The 20800-nt window shown below is 41.1% G+C and overlaps 2 protein-coding genes across 9 annotated transcripts in view; one reads left to right on the top strand and one right to left on the bottom strand.

Moving 5' to 3' along the window:
- Window positions 1-289, bottom strand: part of LOC126536155 (palmitoyltransferase ZDHHC15B-like) — a 30703-nt gene extending 30414 nt beyond the window's left edge. For 4 of the 7 annotated variants that reach the window (XM_050183025.3, XM_055073830.2, XM_050183027.3 and 1 more), the window contains exon 1: window positions 34-287. In XM_050183025.3, coding sequence (XP_050038982.1) covers window positions 34-169 — 136 coding nt within the window. In that variant the 5' untranslated portion in view covers window positions 170-287. Of the gene's footprint in view, window positions 1-33 lie in introns of all 7 variants that reach the window. The other 3 variants (XR_007600612.3, XM_050183026.3, XM_055073831.2) reach the window with 2 other exon arrangements.
- A 238-nt stretch (window positions 290-527) lies between these two features.
- Pgk (phosphoglycerate kinase) lies at window positions 528-20747 on the top strand. Of its 2 annotated transcripts, none has more exons than XM_050183015.3 (12): window positions 528-695; window positions 1124-1174; window positions 1236-1388; window positions 1620-1764; window positions 2435-2538; window positions 3078-3197; window positions 3606-3720; window positions 3796-3975; window positions 4459-4535; window positions 5818-5918; window positions 8861-8959; window positions 13886-20747. In XM_050183015.3, the coding sequence occupies exons 1-12, from the start codon at window positions 634-636 to the stop codon at window positions 14059-14061; spliced, it is 1383 nt and encodes a 460-aa protein (XP_050038972.1). In that variant the 5' UTR covers window positions 528-633; the 3' UTR covers window positions 14062-20747. The 2 variants fall into 2 exon arrangements, with proteins under 2 accessions (XP_050038972.1, XP_050038973.1); XM_050183016.3 differs by lacking the exon at window positions 13886-20747 and adding an exon at window positions 10237-10487 and having other exon boundaries at window positions 534-695.
- Window positions 20748-20800: the final 53 nt, after the last annotated feature.

Raw genomic sequence — 20800 nt, 5'->3', positions numbered from 1 at the left:
CCCTCAGATATGAGAAGGTGGAAAATGGCTTACACAAACACAGTTGGATGACATACGCGTAGTAGGACCAGGCTACTATGGTCGTGATGAACAACACTGGAAACCATTTGAAAACACGAACACAGACGGAACACACCGTTCCTTGCATTTTGAATAATCCGGGAGGCATCTTAACCCATCCTAAACGGAACCCACTGCTCTGTGATGCCCGCTATGAGGCTGGCCGAGGCGTACAAATCGCACTGACGTCAAAGAGCGGCAGCCATTTTCTGCTGTTGATGTCCACGCCTTAAAGTCCCCTACCGTCAAGGGGGAGAAGCTCGAAGTAAAGAAAATATAGGATAACCTAATGTTTCTGTATACTGACGGACGGACAATATGCATTTGCTTCCGTTTTAATCAATGGAGCCTAGCAGTTTGCTCCTATTAAGTATTTATAGCTTGCAAACGCATTTCACGCGAACTCGAAGCTTAGCACGCTACGTGAGTCTCATCAGCCGGTCCAGCCGGCTAGGATCGTCCTGCGAAAAGCGAAACCAAAGCATAGCAGAGGCAGTGCTCGGCTGCCCCTTCACACCCACTGCAACCTTTCTTCGAACAAAGGTCACCCGTGGCTCGTGCCCCTCGCTAAATATGAGCTTTAAGAAACTCGGAGTGAAGGAATTGGACGTCAAGGACAAGAGAGTCATCATTAGGTGAATTTACTGTCCACTTTCTAGGCGAATTAACATATTAAACATTTAAATTAGGCTGCTGACTTCGCAAACGTCCGAGCCGCGCTACCGGCAAATGTCAAAGGGTTCGCGTTTCCGCGTATCTATGCTTTAAGACACCATTTTTTGTGTGAATAGTAGTGTGATCTCGTGTTTTTTAACAATGTTAATATCCAGAATTGGCATCGGTTGCAAATATCTTGCATAACATGAATGAATTATAAACTATTATTTCAAGCATCAGTGCTTATAGAGATGTGCGCGTACGGGTCGTTTACCGACAGCTCCTGCTCGATTTCTGGCGTTGCGAAGGCTCTGTAGTTTAAGTGACCTTCCGCAACCTTGAGATCCCATCGGTCCCCTTGAATGTATGAAATTTTCGATCTGACCCAAAGCGATTATCTTTTCAGAGTTGACTTCAACGTCCCACTAAAGGATGGAAAAATTACAAATAACCAGAGGTATGCGTTTTCGCAATCACACTGCTGCAACGGTAGCTGGATCAGTAATTTTACTTTTCAGAATTGTGGCAGCTCTGGACACCATCAAGTTCGTTTTAGATAAAGGCGCAAAATCCGTGGTGTTGATGAGCCACTTGGGCCGTCCGGATGGCCATGTTGACATGAAGTTTACTCTCGCCCCTGTTGCCGAGGAACTGAAGCAATTGCTGAAAAGGTGAGTGTGGCACGACTGAAGATTGTAATGCATATATTGCGTGTTTGAAACTTTAATTACAGGTAACGCGATCACAACAATGACGGTAGTCGACCGCTGTGCATGATTTTCCCATTTGCGCTGCTTGCAATTGATCTGTCTAGTGGAGTTAAATGTAATTAACGCGAGCGATGCGTGCGAGCACGGCTTGTGCGCCCGGTGTTACATTTGTTTCGTTCATGTGTAACACAGAGATATCAAGTTCCTGCCAGACTGTGTGGGAACCGAGACTGAAAAGGCATGTGCCAATCCACCGCATGGTTCTGTCTTTTTGCTGGAGAACCTGAGGTTTCACGTAGAGGAGGAAGGAAAGGGAGTCGACGCAAATGGACAAAAGGTACCCGTCAAAGTGAAGTTGAGCACCTGCTTGGCTACTAAAACCTACACATTACATGGTTATTGCCAATTGGTAGACAGTTTATGATCTGTATATTATCACTGCACTGTAAAAGCTACAGTTGTTTCTACAGTTGCAATTGTATACTGTAATTCTTCTTTATGCAGAACACTCAATGTTGATCGCCGATAGGTTGTGTGGATAAAAGTACAAATAAAGCAACTTTAAAAAAAGAAGGTTGCATCAGTCATTACAATATCATGTGTACTTTCACAGTAACACAGCTTGCGGCCATGAAATGGTGTATTGCGAAGCTTTTTCTTCTTTTTCAAATTTTAGTGACGATGTACTAGTTATTCATCTTAAAACTTCTTGTGCGCAAACAAACAGGGACGAAGAATAGAAGAAACACAAGGACGAGTGTTTCTTATATTCTTTGTCCCTGTTTGTTTGCTCACAAAAAGTTTTAAGATGAATCTGTTCCAACTAGGCCGACTCGCAGTTATGCTTCAGTTGTACTAGTTATGTTTCCACTTGTTTCTCACCGAGTTGATTCCAGTTTCGTTTAATTAAAACTTGTCTCACCTTGAGTCCCACTGCACAGTTTTCACTCACTCTAGCTGCCATTTATCTCAAGTTCTTTGTAAGTGATTACAATTTGTCTTTGTAGATCAAGGCGTCTCCTGAGGCAACAGCTGCTTTTCAAGCATCCCTGACTAAACTTGGTGATGTCTTTGTAAACGATGCATTTGGAACTGCTCATCGAGCTCACAGGTATTTTCTTAAATTAGCATGTTGCACGGTATATTGCGTGTGTAAATTTTTAAGATGTCTTGTTTATATTTAAAGCTTGTTATAGAGGTTTGTTGATTATAACAAAAAACAATAATAAAGTTGTTTTGTGTGCTAGCTGTATCAACACTGCACATATGCGTGCAATTTCATTTTACGCAACCTCAGAAGTTGTTTTGCAACTTGCCGTGGTTGCTTAGCGGCTATGGTGTTGGGCTGCTAAGCACGAGGTCGCGGGATCAAATCCCAGCCACGGCAGCTGCATTTCGATGGAGGCGAAATGCGAAAACACCCGTGTACTTAGGTTTAGGTGCACGTTAAAGGACCCCAGGTGGTACAAATTTCTGGAGTCCCCCACGACGGCGTGCCTCATAATCAGAAAGTGGTTTTGGCACATAAAACCCCATAATTTAATTTTTAGAAGTTTTAGTATTACTAGATTTAGTATTAGTATTAGATTTAGTATTACTAGATGTGCTTTTAGGGCTTTCACATATAACATTCAGTGTCATTTTATGCAGCTCCATGGTTGGTATCAAACATGACAAGAGGGCTGCTGGTATTCTGATGAAGAAGGAGCTGGACTATTTCAGTAAAGCATTAGATAACCCTGCACGCCCTTTCTTGGCCATCTTGGGAGGGTAAGTTTGGCCTTGCCTGGACCTGAAATTTCTGATGCAATATTTTTTGGTGTTTATAATGGGAGCTTATTGAGCTAGTCTATTGGTCATATCTCTTGTGACAAGCTTTAAACATAGATTTCCCCAAAATCACCCACCCACCCATCGTCCCCCTCACCCCCTCTAGCTCATTGATGAAGTGCTTTCTTTCATCCAAAATAGAAAATTATGTTCTGCCCCGCCCCCTCCTCTCCCAATGGGAAAGTCCTATCGCCGCCCATGAAATGAGTATTTTTCTTTCTTGTTGTCCCTTTTTCTTTTTCTTATTGAGCTGTTCTTTCCACATTCTGCTGTATCTTTGTAGAAAGTCAGCTCGCACATCTGCCAGCTTAAGATATTGCATGTTGTCGCTATTGTGTCTCTTTCTAGAGCCAAGGTGAAGGACAAGATTCAGCTCATTGAAAATCTGTTGGACAAGGTTAATGAAATGATCATTGGTGGAGGAATGGCATTCACTTTCTTGAAGGTTACGGAAAACATGGAGGTACTGTGTTCAGCTAACATTTCCTGCCTGCTTTTGTGCCATTACTGTGTCATACAACTTCTTTGTTCTCTACAGATTGGAAGCTCTCTGTTCGATAGCGATGGGGCAGGCATTGTCAACAAGCTGTTAGAGAAAGCAAAGAAGAACAATGTTCAGATTCATCTTCCTGTTGACTTCGTCACAGGTGATAAGTTTGATGAGCATGCAACCGTTGGAAAGGGCACTGTGAAGACTGGAGTGCCACATGGCTGCATGGTTAGTGTTTGTTTCAATTTTGTTTTCTTTTGGCCTTCTTCTTTTCTGAAACTCGTACACAGTTGATGCTCTTTCCACCAGTATTTGTTTCTTTTTGAGGACTGAGAACATGCCAAGCTTGATGTTGTATCTGCTACGCCAGGTGGTGTAGCTAGGATACAATCAGTGTTTTATGAGAGAAGTCGAGATACATATTGGAACTTCAGTTAGGAAGCACATTTGTGGATTCGAAAGCACCTCCACCAAAACGCATCCTTAAGTTGTGAAAACATTGCTGTTGCATAATGTATACAAAAAAAAAACTGCATTTGAAATAATAAAAATTGAGATATAAACAAAAGTATAACAACGAGGGTGGTGCTTATGGTTCTTGTAGCTTATCACATTTGTAAATGTCTAGTCCTTTGCTGCCTTATTTTTATTCAGAACAACTTTTATCCAGTGTGTGGTGCATGTGCCCAAATGAAAATTTCCTTTTAACAGGGCCTGGATGTGGGTCCTGAGAGCACAGCCAAATTCCAAGAGGCGGTCAGGAGGGCTAAGACTGTTGTGTGGAATGGGTATGTTTGTACTTTATGTTTGTTAGTTGGTGCAATCTCTGGGACCAAACAACATCCCTAATGCTGTTCAAAAGCACTATACGAAATGGTGAATGAAATACTTGTGTGTCATTATATTTCATAACTCGCTGGAAGTTTTTTACTTGGTGTGTGTGTGTGTGTGTGTGTGCGCGTGCGTGTGTGTGTGTGTGTAATAGAGAACAAAAGGATTTTGACTCAATCCAGAAGATTGCAATACTTAGACGTTGTGCAAATGAAAACAGGCAATTTCTCATTTCTTCGAACATCTGATCACAGCTGATAGCACTGAGCGAAATGTCATGCATAGCTGACAAAAGCCCACATAGGCCTCTGCTCTCTAGACAGGCTGAATTGTGCGGTTGTTCAGGGCAATCGCTATAAGTTAAGGGAACAGGGGCGATTGTGCACTGGGCACGAGTGGAGTCTTCGCACGTCATTAATGCAACGAAATTTTACGTCAGAAGTAGGAGTCAACTGCACCTTGTCATGGTGTTCTGATCTTTTGCCTCTCTCATATTTTCTTGCACTTGCTAATCTGAGGGGAGTTACCCATTCACAAACTTACTTTTTCTCCAATGCGGCTGTGTACTTTCATGTTAAACCTTTTCCTTTCATCCACATATTCTCAATGCCAGTGCACCCTCTCTGGGTACATATAAATGTCTGCCTTGCAGAACTTTCTGTTATGTGGTTGAAGGCTGGTTAAAGAATTTCTTGAAGAGGGGAAGGGTTGAACTACCCTATCCTGGATGGATGCACGTGGTTTCGTTTCGTGAGCTATGTAAAATGACCACCCTGCCATTATCTTGGCAAACTGTTTCACAGGAAAGCTAGCTTTACAATCATGAAAGTGGTCTATTCTTGATGCATTGCCTTTTTAGATTCAGTTGGAAATTGAGGTAGCTCTGAATTCACTGTTTGTTGTAGCTAGGTCACCTTGCATATATGACAAGGTGATAAGGTGACAGGCAGTAGCAAAGCACTTCAATTCAAACAAGAATGCATGGACCAAGTGTGATTCATCATATCGTTCCCATTTTCATGGTTGACCTGTTACATAGTGAAAATAAAAAACTGATATTTGTCTATCATGTTGATGTGTTCAGTATTACTTCTGCAATTACAAAGACCATTACAAATGAAGTAAAGTTGTATTACATCTTGGATGTCAGGAATATTACCAGCAATTTTGCAGTGTTGTGACAGTTCATATACAGTGTTGAATGGGGAGGTATTCTAAACCTTTTTTTTTTTCTTTCAGCCCCATGGGTGTGTTTGAGTGGGATAATTTCGCCTCTGGTACCAAAGGTGTCATGGATGCTGTTGTTGAGGTTACCAAGAAGGGAACCATTACAATTATTGGTGAGCTGCTAGTCATTCTACAGGGTCAGGCAGTCATGTATATAAGGACTATGACTGAGATCCGAATGTTGTGTACTTTATAGTCAATCTACGAAAAATTTTAATGCTTTTGTCACCTTGGTGCATTTTCACTGTCTTAGTCACCAACTTTACGGGACATTTTACCCAATTTCAGTTTTTACTTCTGCACGAACATTTCCTGAAGAATGATGTTCCATTCACGTCAACAGAAAAACAAACAGTGAAATAATGATAATTCTAAACCTCTTATTTCAAATTGACAGATGATTCAAGCTGATCTGTTGATGCCGACAAAGTCCTATACATTTGAATAGAGATAAACTCCTGCGAATTTGAACTCTAAAAACCACGCAACGGCTATTCGACAAAATTTCTCACTCTCATGGACCGCTTTTTGGGTTTGGCACGCCCTCCTCCAGCTTAAAGGAGGCAGGAAGGAGACGAGGGCGGCAATATGGGCTTGTTGGTTGGTCATCATAGAAAGGTACCTGGATAGCACAAAAAAACTAGGACACAAGGAGAAACGAAGATGAGGACAAGCGCTAACTATCAACAAAAATTTACTTCTGGTATCGGTTGTACTTACACACCCAAACAACCACATGCAGAGCGATATGAACCATGAAGATACACATATATGATGGCATGAAAACAATTTAAACCAGTACGTCTTAGCACACGCACTTTAGCGCACACATTTTCACATTACTGCACTCGATCGCATAACCTTCAATGTTGGGCATGCTAGAGGAAAGCGCGCTTCAAGCCACCATCCTTCTTGGCTCACCCTTGCACATTTTTCCTCACAGGTACAGCAAACGGTGCATGAGATGCGGTCTTATTGCACCTGGACTTTATACGGAACCTAGGCTTCTTCTGGCACATGTCATTGCGCGCTGATAGAGGAAGAATAAGACTTTCAATGCAAGCCCAGTGATTCTTTGATTTTTTTTTTTATAGTAATCAGGAGAACTTGAAATAACGGTGTTTCTAAGCACAGTGTGTGAAATGGTCGATGTTGCTTCCTGTAGCTGTAATAGCCTCCATACTTTAAGCATAGAGTGCGGAAAATTCTTATCACTCTTTCAGTCACTGTCTGTTTATGATGACACTAAAGGTGTGGGAGCTGTGCTAAAACTACAGTTTTAGTAGGTAGAAATAGCATGTGAAATCCCAACTCTGATTGTTATAACTACATATTGTATTCACTGTGATTTACACATGCAGTCAACAAATTTCATTATTATGGCTGGCTAATGTTATAACAAAATATTGCTACAAATAGAGTGCATTGCAACTGCTTTTAGACATTCAGATACAAAATGCACTTGTAGAAGTATAATTTGGGAAGTTGGAGCTTTGAAATGACAGTGAGCTTTGAAAAGGCAAATGGAGCAATAGTTAGATTGGACGCATGTAATGTGGGCAAAAAATGTTTCTCGTTTTCACCCAAACCGCTGAGGCAAGCTGAAACAGCGAATTTATTGAGGATAGTTGAGCTAATTGAGAAGGCATGACTTAGGAAAATTGACAAGGGAACAACAGGCACTTGTGCCTAGTTATCCTTATATTTGTCTATATTTTACTTAATGGTTCTTGCATGCTTTATATAATTTTGGTGCAGTGGCTATTTCCTTGCTAACCACTGTGCAGCAGCTGACTGAAGGCATCCATGCAAGCTCCTCCATATAGTGGAAAGATCTGAACTAAATATTTTGAGTGATTCAATCCCTTTGGGAACATTGGAAGTCCCTTTGGGAACATTGGAAGGCAAATCCTTCTTCATGTGACAAGGAGGGGAGAAAGTACCTTGAAGTGCTGTGAGGCACAAGAATTAAAAATAAATAATAGTAAAATAACAACAGGAATAAGCTGTACTTCACTTTTTCAGGGGGTGCCAAACGTGTTGCAGCACTTCCTGTAGTTTATGAAACGCCTCACGTTAACATTTGGGTGGTTGAAAATTTTTCCTTTCATGAACCTTCCTCCACCTTGCGGGATTCTGCAGGTGGAGGCAATTTGACTGGCACTATGATTGGCCATAGTCAGTGTCGTTGTGCTTCGATTTGTTGTGATCTGCTAGCCTCCTGGTTAGCTCAGATGGTAGAGCAACCACCTCGGAAAGACGTAGGTCTCGGTTGCGAATCCCGAACCAGGATTCCTCAACTGTGAAGCTTTCTTTCTAAGAAATCTGCATGGGTTTTATTAGCTTTGTGCTACATTCGGGTGGATGGCAGTTTTTCCTTTCATGAACCTTCCACTGCATTGCGGGGTTCCGCAGAACTGATTTGCCATATTCTTGTAGCTTCCACTACAGGATAGCAAAAGGTGTGCATAGTCGGCAACTTTATTCTTTGCAGCACTAAACGGAAACTAAAAACACTTATTTGAGCTGTTTAGTAAATTACAATTCTTGCAATACCAAAAGCCCACTCTTACCATGAGAGGAGGCTCGGTAAGCTGGCAATGACGCCAAAAGTAAAAATGGTAGGCAATGCCACTTTGGAAGTCACTGCACCAAGTCGCTGTGACATCAAAAATTTTGATGCCTGCTCAGGCCTAGGTTTCTTCTTTCTTTTTTTTTTAGTTGGTAATTATGGACTACATGGCCCTGGCATTCTAAAGAAACCAATAACCGAACTTGAAAACTTTAAAGAAATTTTACTGAGTCAAAACTGCCGAACTACAAAAAAAAAGAAAGATGACATCACACTGATGTATCAGCACAGCGGTCAGGTGCAAAATAAAAAAAAAAAATGGAACTTTGACTTCCATTTTTAAAAAAATAATTAACCTGTAACTGCAGAATCAACAAAAGCATATTTTAAATTTTTACATTGTCAGTCTAGACCTGTTCAGTGTTTCTCTTTTGTGCACCTTTAAGTCTCCAACTCACCTCTGACGCTTGCTGCAAAACACAGGTGGTGGTGACACTGCAACCTGCTGTGCCAAGTGGAAGACTGAGGACAAAGTCAGTCATGTCAGCACTGGTGGTGGAGCCAGCCTTGAGCTCCTGGAGGGTAAGTCTAGTACCTGCATCTGCCTCCACTTTCTGTAGCTGACCAAGAGTAGCATTCAGCAGCACTTTATAGACATCCCAAAATCTTGTCTAATGACGCAACAAAAGTGGCATGTCTGGAAGAAAAATGAGATTGCAGTAAAGAATCCACTCTTTCCTTTTACTTGTATTTGCTGGAAACACCCCTGCTCTTCATTATAACTGGCACTTTGGCTTAGGTATAGTTTATAGTTCTATGTTCACTGAAAAAAAGAAAACATTAGTCTCCAGGCCCTAGAGTTGACACTAATAGCATTTGCGCGGTTAGTCTTAGTGTACACATACTGGGGCCATTACATGTTTTCATTTTAATACCATTCTGCGAAGGAGTACGTTTACCTACGTCAATTACTCACGGGTGACTGATCATGAGAAGGAAATATACAGAAGAATAAAAATGGGTTGGAGCGCATTCTACAGACATTGTCAGATCCTGACTGGAAGTTTACCATTATCATTGAAAAGAAAGGTGTACAATCAATGCATTCTACCGGTGCTAACATATGGGGCAGAAACTTGTAGACTCACAAAGAAGCTCGAAAACAAGCTAAGGACCTCACAAAGAGCGATGGAATGAGGAAGGATAGGCGTAACTTTAATAGACAGGAAGAGAGTGGTGTGGATCAGAGAGGAAACAGGGATAGTCAATATTCTAATTGACATTAAGAGAAAGAAATGGAGCTGGACAGATCATGTAATGCATAGGTTAGATAACCGGTGGACCATTAGGGTTACAGAATGGGTTCCAAGATAAGGGAAGCACAGTCGAGGACGGCAGAAGACTAGGTGGGGTGATGAAATTAAGAAATTCACAAATGCTAGTTGGAATCCGTTGGCGCAGGACAGGGGTAATTGAAGATGGCAGGGAGAGGCCTTCACCCCACAGTGGACATAAAACAGGCTGATGATGATTATGATGACTACGGGAACTCCGAAAATTTTTCTAATAAAATCAGGCAACAGGTTCTTCAATAAACTTCACTAGTGATGGCCGAGGTTAATCACAGCACCCACAGAAATTAGAGTGTGAAAGACTGCTTACCACCTGGGGCAAAAGGTACTGATAGGCTGTATGTGCCAGCGATTTCATTGTGACTATTGGTTCATAAACATTTCTCAAAACTGGCTGCTTGAATGGAAAAGGCATTATTAGCTATGCTTTACACAACTTAAGAGTTCCATTTCAACTGAAAGTCTTTTTTTTTCTTTTCTCACGAAATTTCATTTCCCATTTTGCAGGGAAAGTTCTGCCTGGCGTTGCAGCCCTGTCAGATGCCTAAAAACTGCAGTTCACACTTTTCTCAGCTGCCAGCCTATTGCCATTGTGTGTGGTGTAGCAGAGTGACCAAAGCAAGCTCTGCACAGAGCGCAAGAGTGCAGAGGTCCTCCGAGGTTGCTTAGGTGTGGCGTTTATTGGCTTTGTGAACGTGCGGAAAATCAATTGTGTTCGTGTTCCATTTCTGTATGTCAAATAAAAGCTCTCAACTGCACTGCTTTTATTATTATTTTAAGCTGGTTGCTACCATTTGGTGAGACCATTGAGTACAGGAAGTTGAAAAAGCAGTGCCACTTCATTCACTTACTTTTCACATTTCGTAAGCTATGTGATCAACTGAAACAGAAGGATATTGTTATAGTATCACGAAAGTTACTGTGCACTAACTGCATTTAGAACATGCTGGGAAGACAATACAGTCAAGCATTATGATAACGGAGCTGCATCCAACACAAAACTACCTTTGTTATATCCAAATTTGTTATTATTATGTATTTGCTACATGCTGCAATTGACGAAAAACATATATTTACTTTATTATAGCTAATAATTTGTCATATCTGTGTTTGTTATGTCAAGGTTTGACTGTAATAAGGAACGATAGTGGCATTGAGGGCTCCGTTCCCTGTACTCATTGGTTTGCGACAGGGGCTGCTTTTGAGCTGATTTGTTCACATCAAAAACAGCATGACACAAAGCTGGTTGCTTGCCTTTGTGATTTTTGTATTGTGTTCTGCTGTTTTGGTGGATTCATTTGCTTGCTTCGCTGCACAAGAGGTTGGGCAGAAATAGCAGAAACGTAGCATTGCAGTGGCAGCATGTGCTTACTTTCGTTCGCTCTTGTGCTAAAGAAGGCCAGACGGAAATATGTGCTTGTCTAGCTTGGCTTGTACATTATTTGAACATTCTGAATTATTTGCCTATGCTTGTGCACAGCTTCCTAAGCAAGTGTGCACCATCTTTTATTCGATTCCTGCAGTTCTTTTGCTTTTCGCAAAATTTAACCCTCGGTGCATGCTACTAAAGTGCTTAAAGAGAAAAGCTTTAAGCAACACACCTTCGCAATGGCAACACGTGCAGCGGTTAAGTTCACCCCACAAAGCCCAAATACTATTCCACACTACAGAAAAGTAGAACTTGATCACTTTTATTTCTGGCCCTGTAGAGTAAAAAAATAGTTATTTTACTGGAAGATCGGTATGGCAACTAACTAACTATTGCTTTGCTGAACTATCCGGAACAGAAACTTGGCTCCATAACAAAACCACTACTGTAGTTTTGGGGTGTTTCTATCAGCATTTTGGAGTATTAGGCTCAATGTATCGATACATTGGGCTTTTGAGTTGAATAAGTGAAAATTCTCCAAGTGTTACAAAAAGATTCGTTCGAGCTTGCGAAAAAATTTAGGAATGAGGATGTTGCACCTGAATATGCCCCCATAAATTTCCAAATGTTATGAAATGTAGTGGGATGTCTAACAATAGCGAGTTCCAAATGTGCATTCTGTTTCCATGGGAGCTTATAAAGTTCTGGTAACATACATTAGTCAGTGAAGACCATGTAGTAGCTCTCTTTATGCGAACACTCGTGATTAAAGGTGTAAAACAAGATTGTTGCTTCAAAAGGCACGCCATTTTAGATGAAATGTGCAGCATCTGAATACGGACACACCTGGGCCGTTCCATGCGAAATGTCCCAGAGCCTAAAAGTGACTATCTCCGATTCTACTGCAAAATATTGGGCAAATTGGTGATTGTGTTAATGAGCAATTGCCAAGACATTTCTCTCGAAAAAAAAAAATTTTTCATAATGTAAGTGCTCTGAAGTTCCCGCAAAGAAGCAAAACTTGGTTGGGGGTAAAATTTTTTAAATGAAGTGCGAAACTAGGTACGATTAGAAGTCGCATTTTATGATATTCCTCTACTGTGATTCTTTCATGTGATGTGATAGGTAAACACATTTATAAATTTCCCATGATTAATTGTCTCAGTAAAGAAGTTCAACAATATTACGTATTCACAAATTTTTCGGACATTGTTAATGTTTCAACCACAATATTTATTGCTATTTCTTCCTGTTGCTTTAGTTTAGGCTAAAAATGATGTTACACAATCAAATTAAGTAGTTTTCCAGAAAATTACTTCTGAAGTTGCCAAAGTCACTTTTTGACAACGTTCAGATTGAAATTAAGCATTAAGGCCCTCCAAATAAAAATATGTGAGATAGCCCATTATTTGCACCAACCTTTCAGCTTGTGATCTAGAGAGAGAGAGAGAGAGAGTACACTTTATAGAAGAGAGCACATGAGTGTAGGTAGCTCTGCAGTGGGTGCATTTTAATTGGAGTAAATTTTGCTTGAAGAGAAAATAAATTCTTTAAGTCCACAACCAATATTGCCGGCAGGCACACCTGAACTGTGTCTCTGAGCAAGCCAAACAAGAATTTTCTTCAATTCAAACTTTTCACTTCTACGAGCTGCAATAGAAAGTAGCAGTAAACGGACTGATGAGAGACGAATAGTCTATTTATACTTGCATGCTACATTCAGGCTGTTCTGTGCAGGTCTTAGGAGGAAGCTTTAGCTCCCTCCATGTAATACATGTAAAATGCAGAAACGCTTTTCTGAGATAAACCCTGGACCGATCTTAACAAAATTTGTTGTATTTGAGAGAAAAAGTTAAATTATAGTGACTTTTGGAAGTGGAGTTTCAAATAGGGCCTGAAATTTGTTAAAAGAATTTTCAAGAATTCGAAAGTTCTAAAGAAATAGAAGCACGAAGTTTACAAATTAATAGCTCTACATCAAGAACATATGTCGCAGTTCTGTAAACGCCATCCATTAGATCATTCAAAGGGGACAAATTCGATATGTCAATTTATATCTTACGTGAATTTGTTAAGTTGTGTACAAGGGTTCTGCAAAAGCTGTATTTCCATATTACAAAATTTTTAGAGATTCATTTGTAACATATCAATTTTGTCCACTTTAGATGTACTATTAGATGCAATTCATATAATTTTGATATAATTTTTCACTGCTGAGTTAGAGTCGTAAACTTCATGGTTTCGTTCTGAAGATTTGCGATTTTGTCAACATATAATACAAAGATTGACAAATATAAATCAAGAATTTGAAACCAACAGTCACTCGATTTTAAGTTTTTATTTTAAATGCGACAAACCTCATCAAATTTGGTGCAGTGATTGCTGAGAAATACAAATTCTTCTATTACATGTATTTGGATAGGAGCACCAGAGCTAAAGCTTCCTTTTAACAGGGACTACAACATGGTGCCACCGACCCATTTGCCATGAAAGTGTCTGGGTCACATGTTCATCTGTATAGCTGATCTTCCTGTACATCTGTGAGAATTCAACTGGGTCTGTTGCAAGTGTAATAACTTGTAGCTCTATTTCAATCTAGGTTTAATTCAACTTCACATGATTCAAAGTTCCGATAGCTCAGCGAAAAATCTGTGGCCCCTAGATGTTTACAGTGCATCAGCCATACTCAGATAGTATTTTAAATGCACCTGGCATAGTAAAGCCTTCTCTAGTGGCACCTGAAATCATTAAATGTCCAAGCAATTTGTAATTCTTGCTGATTTTCAGGCAAGGTCCTCCCTGGTGTTGCCTACCTTTCCGATGCCTCTGGGGCAGGAGGTGGTTGCGGCTGTTGCTTCAACCCCGTGGCTGTGGCTAAGCGCTACCCCGCTCAGACAGCAGTGGTTTTGCTTGTCAGCATGGGCGTGATAATGGCCATCTACAGGGCTCGTCGTCAGCGATGAAACAATCGATGCAACCTTGATATGCTTGCAGTGCTTGCCAACGTCTTGACACAACTTAGCGATAATTATTTTGGGAGGAATCGACAGCTTACACTGCATTTCTTTTTTTTTCAAAAACTCAGCATGGGTGTCTTTGTAAGCTCAACATTTGTATCCAAACAAGTAACACACTGTCACCTTGAAAGCGGTTGGTGTACTTCAGCAAGAGTAATGCCCAGGAAGACAATGAAGGGCACTTTAAAGGATGTCTTGGTAACACTTGATAACAAAACTACTCTGATAACTTCGAATGCTTCTTATAAATTGCGGTAAGATTTCTTAGCTTGGTTTATTGATGGTGAACATTAAAAAATGTAGAGCAGATGCGTTGGAATCTTATGGGAAGTGAACTGACAACAGTGTACCACAATATATCACTAGGAGACTTTAGAAAGTGGTCAGAAATATTTCATAAACTAAATTGTATTGGTTAAACATAAAGGGCTGAATCAAATTTAGAATACAAGTTTAGTTTGACACCTTATGAACAAATTATTACGAGCAAATTATTGAACTCTTATATTGATAAACCTAATGCAATAGCAACAGCCTTTCACTCTGCAAATGCTCTTCAATGCAAAAAACATTGCCGTACCTTGAGCACATTCCATGCCTCGATTTGTGTGCATACACCTGCATCTTCAAAGTACTCAAAACATTACTTATGGTTTGTTTCATGTTCAGTGGGCAGTCTGAAAAGCTAGATCAGCCTTTTGCACAGCCTTTGAGGTGGTTGCAGATCTGCACTGCAAAATGGGCAGAGTGCCACATTTGTATGACTACAGAGCTGCCACAGTGAGCTGTGTGTATTTGCAACTGAAATATAACATCACCTACTTAATTAAGGACACAGGAATATATGGACATTACTGTGATTTTAGGTAACATCACTTTGATGTGGCTTACGCAGGTACACCTCGATATAACGAAGTCGGTAAAATCGGCAATTTGCTACATTATAGCAAAATTTAGCTGTATTGAAATTCAATGTTTTATGCGAATAAGTACAGTTGCCTATCGACTGTCAGGAAAAGTGCCAGCAGCAGGGAGCGAATTCTTTGTCTGCCTCTCACCTCAATGCGTCTCCAAAACTCGAGATAACGCAACCTGCAGCACTAAATGTGCAGAAAGACAGCGCACAATGCCATGCCATCTGAAATTTCGTTATATTGAAATTGTGTATAAATGCAGTTCATTATTTGAGGTTCAAAATACAGTGTTCCCGGACAAGAAGGTAGAAAAATGAAATACTTTGTTACATTTGTAATGTCATTATATTGGAGTTTGTTAAAACGAGGTTTAACTGTAGTTGCAACATATGAATCGGTTATTCCATATAGCATCACAAGTCTGAATTTGTACGGCATGAAGCTCTTGGAGTGACAGATTTATGCGACTACTACATTGCTTCCAAGTACATTGCCTGCTACTACTATACTTATGAAATGGAGTACAGGCATGTTGTCTCCCATGAACATGAGCAGAGACATTTACTTACTGAGTTAGCTTGCTAAAATGAGACACTGAACTGAACTTCCATATACTTTATAGTGCGACACGGTGTCAGCGTTTGTAATTGCCATAGCAGCTGAATTGACAGGTCTAACACTTGCATGTGAGTGGGTCATGAAGAGCACCATGTTGATAGCACACTATGTAAGAAAATGAGGGTCTTGTAGGTTACCTAAAGCAGTAACTTTAATCCAAGATCGGCTTTCGAGATGATAGCCATGCCTGAATAACTGTGCCCTTTAGCTTTGGCAACGTGTGCAATTGGGATGTATGCATAAATGCAAATACTTTATTGTGACGTAACACACACCCCTGCAAGAAAGGTGCTTTATAAACTGTCAAATTTCATTAGAGAATATTCACACTGCATGTATGGGTTATAGATTTAACTACTTGTCGATAAGCATAATTTGGGCATAAAGTGCAACTGCATGGAACCAAAGTAAAAAGTGAAAATAGCCCTGCAATGTATTTTGACTAGGCATGGTGCAAATAGTCGTTCTATAATTAAATTTGTTAATACAATAATATGGACAAAACTGGCTTAAAATATGAACTGAGCATCAAATTTTCCTAAAGAGGGCCAAACAGTAAGTGAAAACTAATTTACACCCATCATTAAAGTTTGAAATACCACATAATGAGACCTCAGCCTACCAGAAAACTTGCAAGAGTGGACAGTAAAAGAACGGTAGTAACAGTTTGTGTGATCATAATTATGAACACAACAGGATTGAGAACTGCACATAAGGCAGTTAATTTCTTGTCAATCACTGCTAATGCGACCTTGACTGCGGCTGCAAGGGGAAATGTAACTACAGATCCACACATGTAAACACACTAAGCTCCACTAAAATGAAAAAGAAAAGCTACATAAATTGGTATCTGCAGTAAGCACGTAAAAAATAAAGGGCATACTCTGCAAGCAGGCTTAGTTGGTCTTTATGTACTACAGCCATGCCTGCTGCAGCTGAAAGCATTCAGTGATCTGAAACAAAACTTGAAGCAATAGCTAATTATTACTGGCCATGTTTGCAGGCTGGGGGGGAGAGAGGCACGCAGGAAATACTTTTTCATGCAGGCACTAAGTACTATACCAGTGAATCTTAAATCAACCCTGAGCAAACCTTAATGTTGAATATAACCAAATTCTCACATTAATTTGTGGGTACCTTCAGCACACTTCTGTTTGATAGGGTAACATCTCAAATCGAGGATGCGTCATGTTCACTTAGCACTGCTCCCTCACAAAGGAAGCTAGAATAGTGTTGTGCTGGAACAATAGTAGGAGGCCACAAAGTGATGCAGCCATTTAGGAGAGAAAGCAACCACCATCAATGAAAACACAATGTATTTTGTCTTGTTTGACTGGTAAGTAGAGTACATGGCATTGGTTATATTAATTCAGCCACGTTTTATGTGGAATGAATAAAGTTTTGATTAATTAGGTGATGTGAATAAAGTAGAGTTCTGTTAATTCAACTACAGTTAATTCTATTTTTCGATTAATTCGATCCCGACCAAAGGTCCCAGCCAGTGCCGATGCATTTCAAGCTTTCGTTACTTCGATCCCAAAATTGGCCTTCACCGGATAGCTCGAACTTGACCAGTCAGTACGCACGCGCCTGATGCCCATGGTGACCCCAATAGCCATGCGCCCCTTTAATGGCAGCGTCTGTCTCGGCAGTACTTATGGGACGGTGAATGCGTTGAACACATGCCATCTCCCATAGAAAACACCTGTTTGGCCTGCCTTAGGAAGATTTTCAAACAACTGGGCCGAATATTGCCCGTGCGGTGCAATAGAACACAATACCAAAACAGCCTTCGCGGCGTTTGTATGCTTTACCGCATAACACGAATATATTGCGCAGAAGCTGACTTTAGAGAACCGGCCACCATTGTGCAACACATATTACACCCCCCCCCCTTTTTTTTTTTACTAAAAGTTTCTTCTTACTAAAAATTCGAGTTCGCGTTCGATTTCTGCATAGTTTTAAGTGCTGTAATGTCATTTCTACGCTAGTTTTCTGCTCTGGACAGATCAAGTAGGTGTGCGTTTGATTCGGGGTCTTTTTCCCATTAGAAATGGTGAAAATGCTACCAAATGAACCAACAGCGTGTTTCAATTTTTAGACCGCAGCTCTTAGGCGCCCATTCCTGTGTTTATCGTCGGTATCCTCAGCGTAACCGAGCGAACGAGCACAGCAGGGGATGAAAGACGGCGATATATAGTGAGGAGGAAAGCGGAGGAGGAGGGTGTAGCGCAACCATGAAGCGGAAAGCGAAGGAGGAGGGTATGGCGAAAGCGTGAGAAGAAAGGCGTAGCGCCGCGCAAGACGGGCTCTGCGGCGTAGACCGCTACGAGATAGCACCAGAGTGGCGCGCCGTCTAAAACCAACACCCTCTATTAAGGCCTTATGGCTGTACCCTCACCCCTTGAGCTACGTCACGCAAAAGAGGGCCACATAGAAGTCCCGTGCAGCGTGCTACAAAGCTACGAGCGGCCGCATCTGTGTTGAAAATGAGACGTGGATGACCGAGTGGGCGACGATGGCGATAACAATTCGATTAGTTCCGGGAACCCTGCCGCTCCTTGGATATATTCGGGGTTAGAAAAGTCATGACATGCTGCGACATGCTTCCGAGCGCACTTTTTTATGAACGTGAACCGTGCATGTAGTCTGCGCTTGTGCTGCGATTGCGGTTGTGTCCGGCAAGCCTTCATTGCCACGGAATGTGGATTACGTTCATGCCAGGATATGCCTAATAAGTGCTTCATGTCGAATTGCTGGAGCAATTACAAATCGGGGCCGAAAAATCATGCGTTCATGTTTGCGCAAAATCAATGACAGAATATTGGGTGCCAATGCTAAGGCAAAGAAGAGAATCTCAAGCTGGAATTCTGCGGAATAAGGCGACTGTTTCTTTGTAAATAGTTGCACGGATGTTTTGTGTCTCAATTGCTAAACTCATTTGAGGCGTTGTAAATATGTGTACTGTGGGACTGTACGCAATAATACCTCGAAAGCGAAATTATTCGTTTAGAGCCTAATCTAGACTGGAATAAATACATGTGTCCCGAATGTGAAGAAGGGCACATCAGTGAAGTTGTCAAGAGATATGTGTTTTGGTGCAGTGCTACCATTTTGGCTGAAGAACTTCTGTGGTTGCATGAACGGCAAGCTCTTTGACACTGACGATAAATCAAGGCAAAGAAGCTACTCTGAAGAAGAGGGCAGCACTGTGACTTTTCAATATAAGCTATGCTCCCTGTCATCATTTACCTGAAATTCGTCCTCAATCCTAAGGTTGAACCATTTCATTCTTTATGGATGGGTTTTTTAATAATGCAGTACGTAAATAGTTTTGCATAAATAAAATAATACTGGAACACCCTCTGTTCTCTGCGGGCCATCTGCTCAACTATGCCTAAAAGAAAATGACTGCGCTCTGGTTAATGTTTCCCATAAGGGCGCGCTCCCTTCATTCAACCTGTATTCCCGAGCACGCTGCCGGCCTCTTCTCCGTGACGTCACTCGCTGAGCACTCAGGCCTTCTCTTGTCTAGGTGGTGTTGCTAAAACCGCTTGATAATTTGAAAGTAGCGACACTCTCCTCCCCGCGGCACTTTCCTCCTCGATTCTCCTCGCACGGTGGCTGCACGCGCTGCGCATGGCACGCTTTTTTTCCTTAGCTCTCGTGGACAGGCCGCAGCATTCGATGTAAGCGCATGATTTTAGGCCAGTTGCACGCCCCAGTGCTGTAGAAAATTTTGAAAAATGGCAATAACAGCATCGAGAACGCTGGGTAACCTTTATGAGGAGGTTGGTTTCTTCTTAAAGCTCTATAAATGGAGCATACGGATGTAAAAGGAGCTTTGAGGTGAGCGCTATACTTCAGACATTTTTTCTGTCACATGATAAGATGATTTACTTTGTGCATCTGCTCTAGTATTCCTTGTGGCACATCCTTCTGTGTTTGGCTTTTTTTTTTTCCTTGCCTGTGCGGCCATGTGCACTGCAGGCATTACTATTTGGTGTGCCTTCCTGTAATTGATTATTCATAAGTGCATTGTCCATCCATGCATTTGTCTTCCCAGTGTAAAAGTAGCTTTTGTACTGTGGTCTCTAAACTGAACAGGACGGTTGTGCGATTTCAGTGCGAGCAAGCATGCGCAATCATGCAAGCACCTCCTGCACATTGCCTGTATCCATGAGAAAGCCAAATAATAATTATCACCCACTCATGTGTGCATGGCAGCCCAATTCAAAGCATATTCAAGAACTGAAAAAAATATACCATGGGTATACTTGCCATTAATTTTTTTCAGTGCCTGCATTCATTGTACCTAAGTGACTGAGGCACACATTGAAGTAAGCTGGAAAGAAGGCTCCTCTACAAGCTGCTATTTCGATTTTCAGTAAAACAGGCGATGGATCCTAACAATCGCGAAAAGTGCGAAAGAGAGGTTGTATCTTTGCACACTAAAACAGGAAATGGATCCTAACAATCGCGAAAAGTGTGACAGAGAGGTTGTATCTTTGCACATAGTTGTTCACAGCTGAAAGCAGAAACTATAGTGCTGCATTTCCAACTGAATAACAGTTGACGAAATGTGAGGTGATGGAGTCCCAGCAGAATATTCAGCATACCGAGGACTTACTTGAACAAGTTTCCTGTCAAGCTTTCCAATACACTGCAGCCAGCATGGCAGTATGCTTGTTCATGCACCACACGAGCATGTCTGCACAAATGGTAGCTGTCCATGCACAAGCTAACACTGCTGGTTCAATACATTAAATCGAACATTGGCCGAAGCTTTTGTGAGGTTGTCTTTTTAGCACTAGCTGATTGTTTTCTTTCCTATATCTTGCAGCAATCGACACAAGAGAATTTAATGAGCCCTATATGACATTTGAGCTTATATTGAACAAAAAACATTCTGTTCAATCTTGGACATTTCTACATCTCTAACAATTACTTAAGACCAATTGACAAACAAAATGCTTTGCATTTAATTATCAATGGGTCCAAATTTCATGTGCGTTAACAGTGCTAGTAAAAGCTGTCACATGTGTCCCAGCCTTGTATGTTGTGCCCGTTTAATAAAGAAATAATTTCCTGTGTATGTAATATATTTCTGCAAATGCTTTTTCTTCTGCACTTACTATTTGAAAATTCCGCAA

Source organism: Dermacentor andersoni, chromosome 4, assembly GCF_023375885.2.
Source record: "Dermacentor andersoni chromosome 4, qqDerAnde1_hic_scaffold, whole genome shotgun sequence".
Lineage (NCBI taxonomy): Eukaryota > Metazoa > Arthropoda > Arachnida > Ixodida > Ixodidae > Dermacentor > Dermacentor andersoni.
Note: the sequence above shows the minus strand (reverse complement) of the source record. Positions and strands in the feature narration are given on the sequence as shown.

What these genes read in the sequence shown, in the direction of transcription:
- Pgk (XM_050183015.3), top strand. Translation starts at nt 634, where the DNA reads ATGAGCTTTAAGAAACTCGGAGTGAAGGAATTGGACGTCAAGGACAAG. An exon ending in TCGACGCAAATGGACAAAAG is followed by an intron (nt 1,765 to 2,434) that starts GTACCCGTCAAA and finishes TTGTCTTTGTAG; the next exon opens with ATCAAGGCGTCTCCTGAGGC. An exon ending in GAGTGCCACATGGCTGCATG is followed by an intron (nt 3,976 to 4,458) that starts GTTAGTGTTTGT and finishes TCCTTTTAACAG; the next exon opens with GGCCTGGATGTGGGTCCTGA.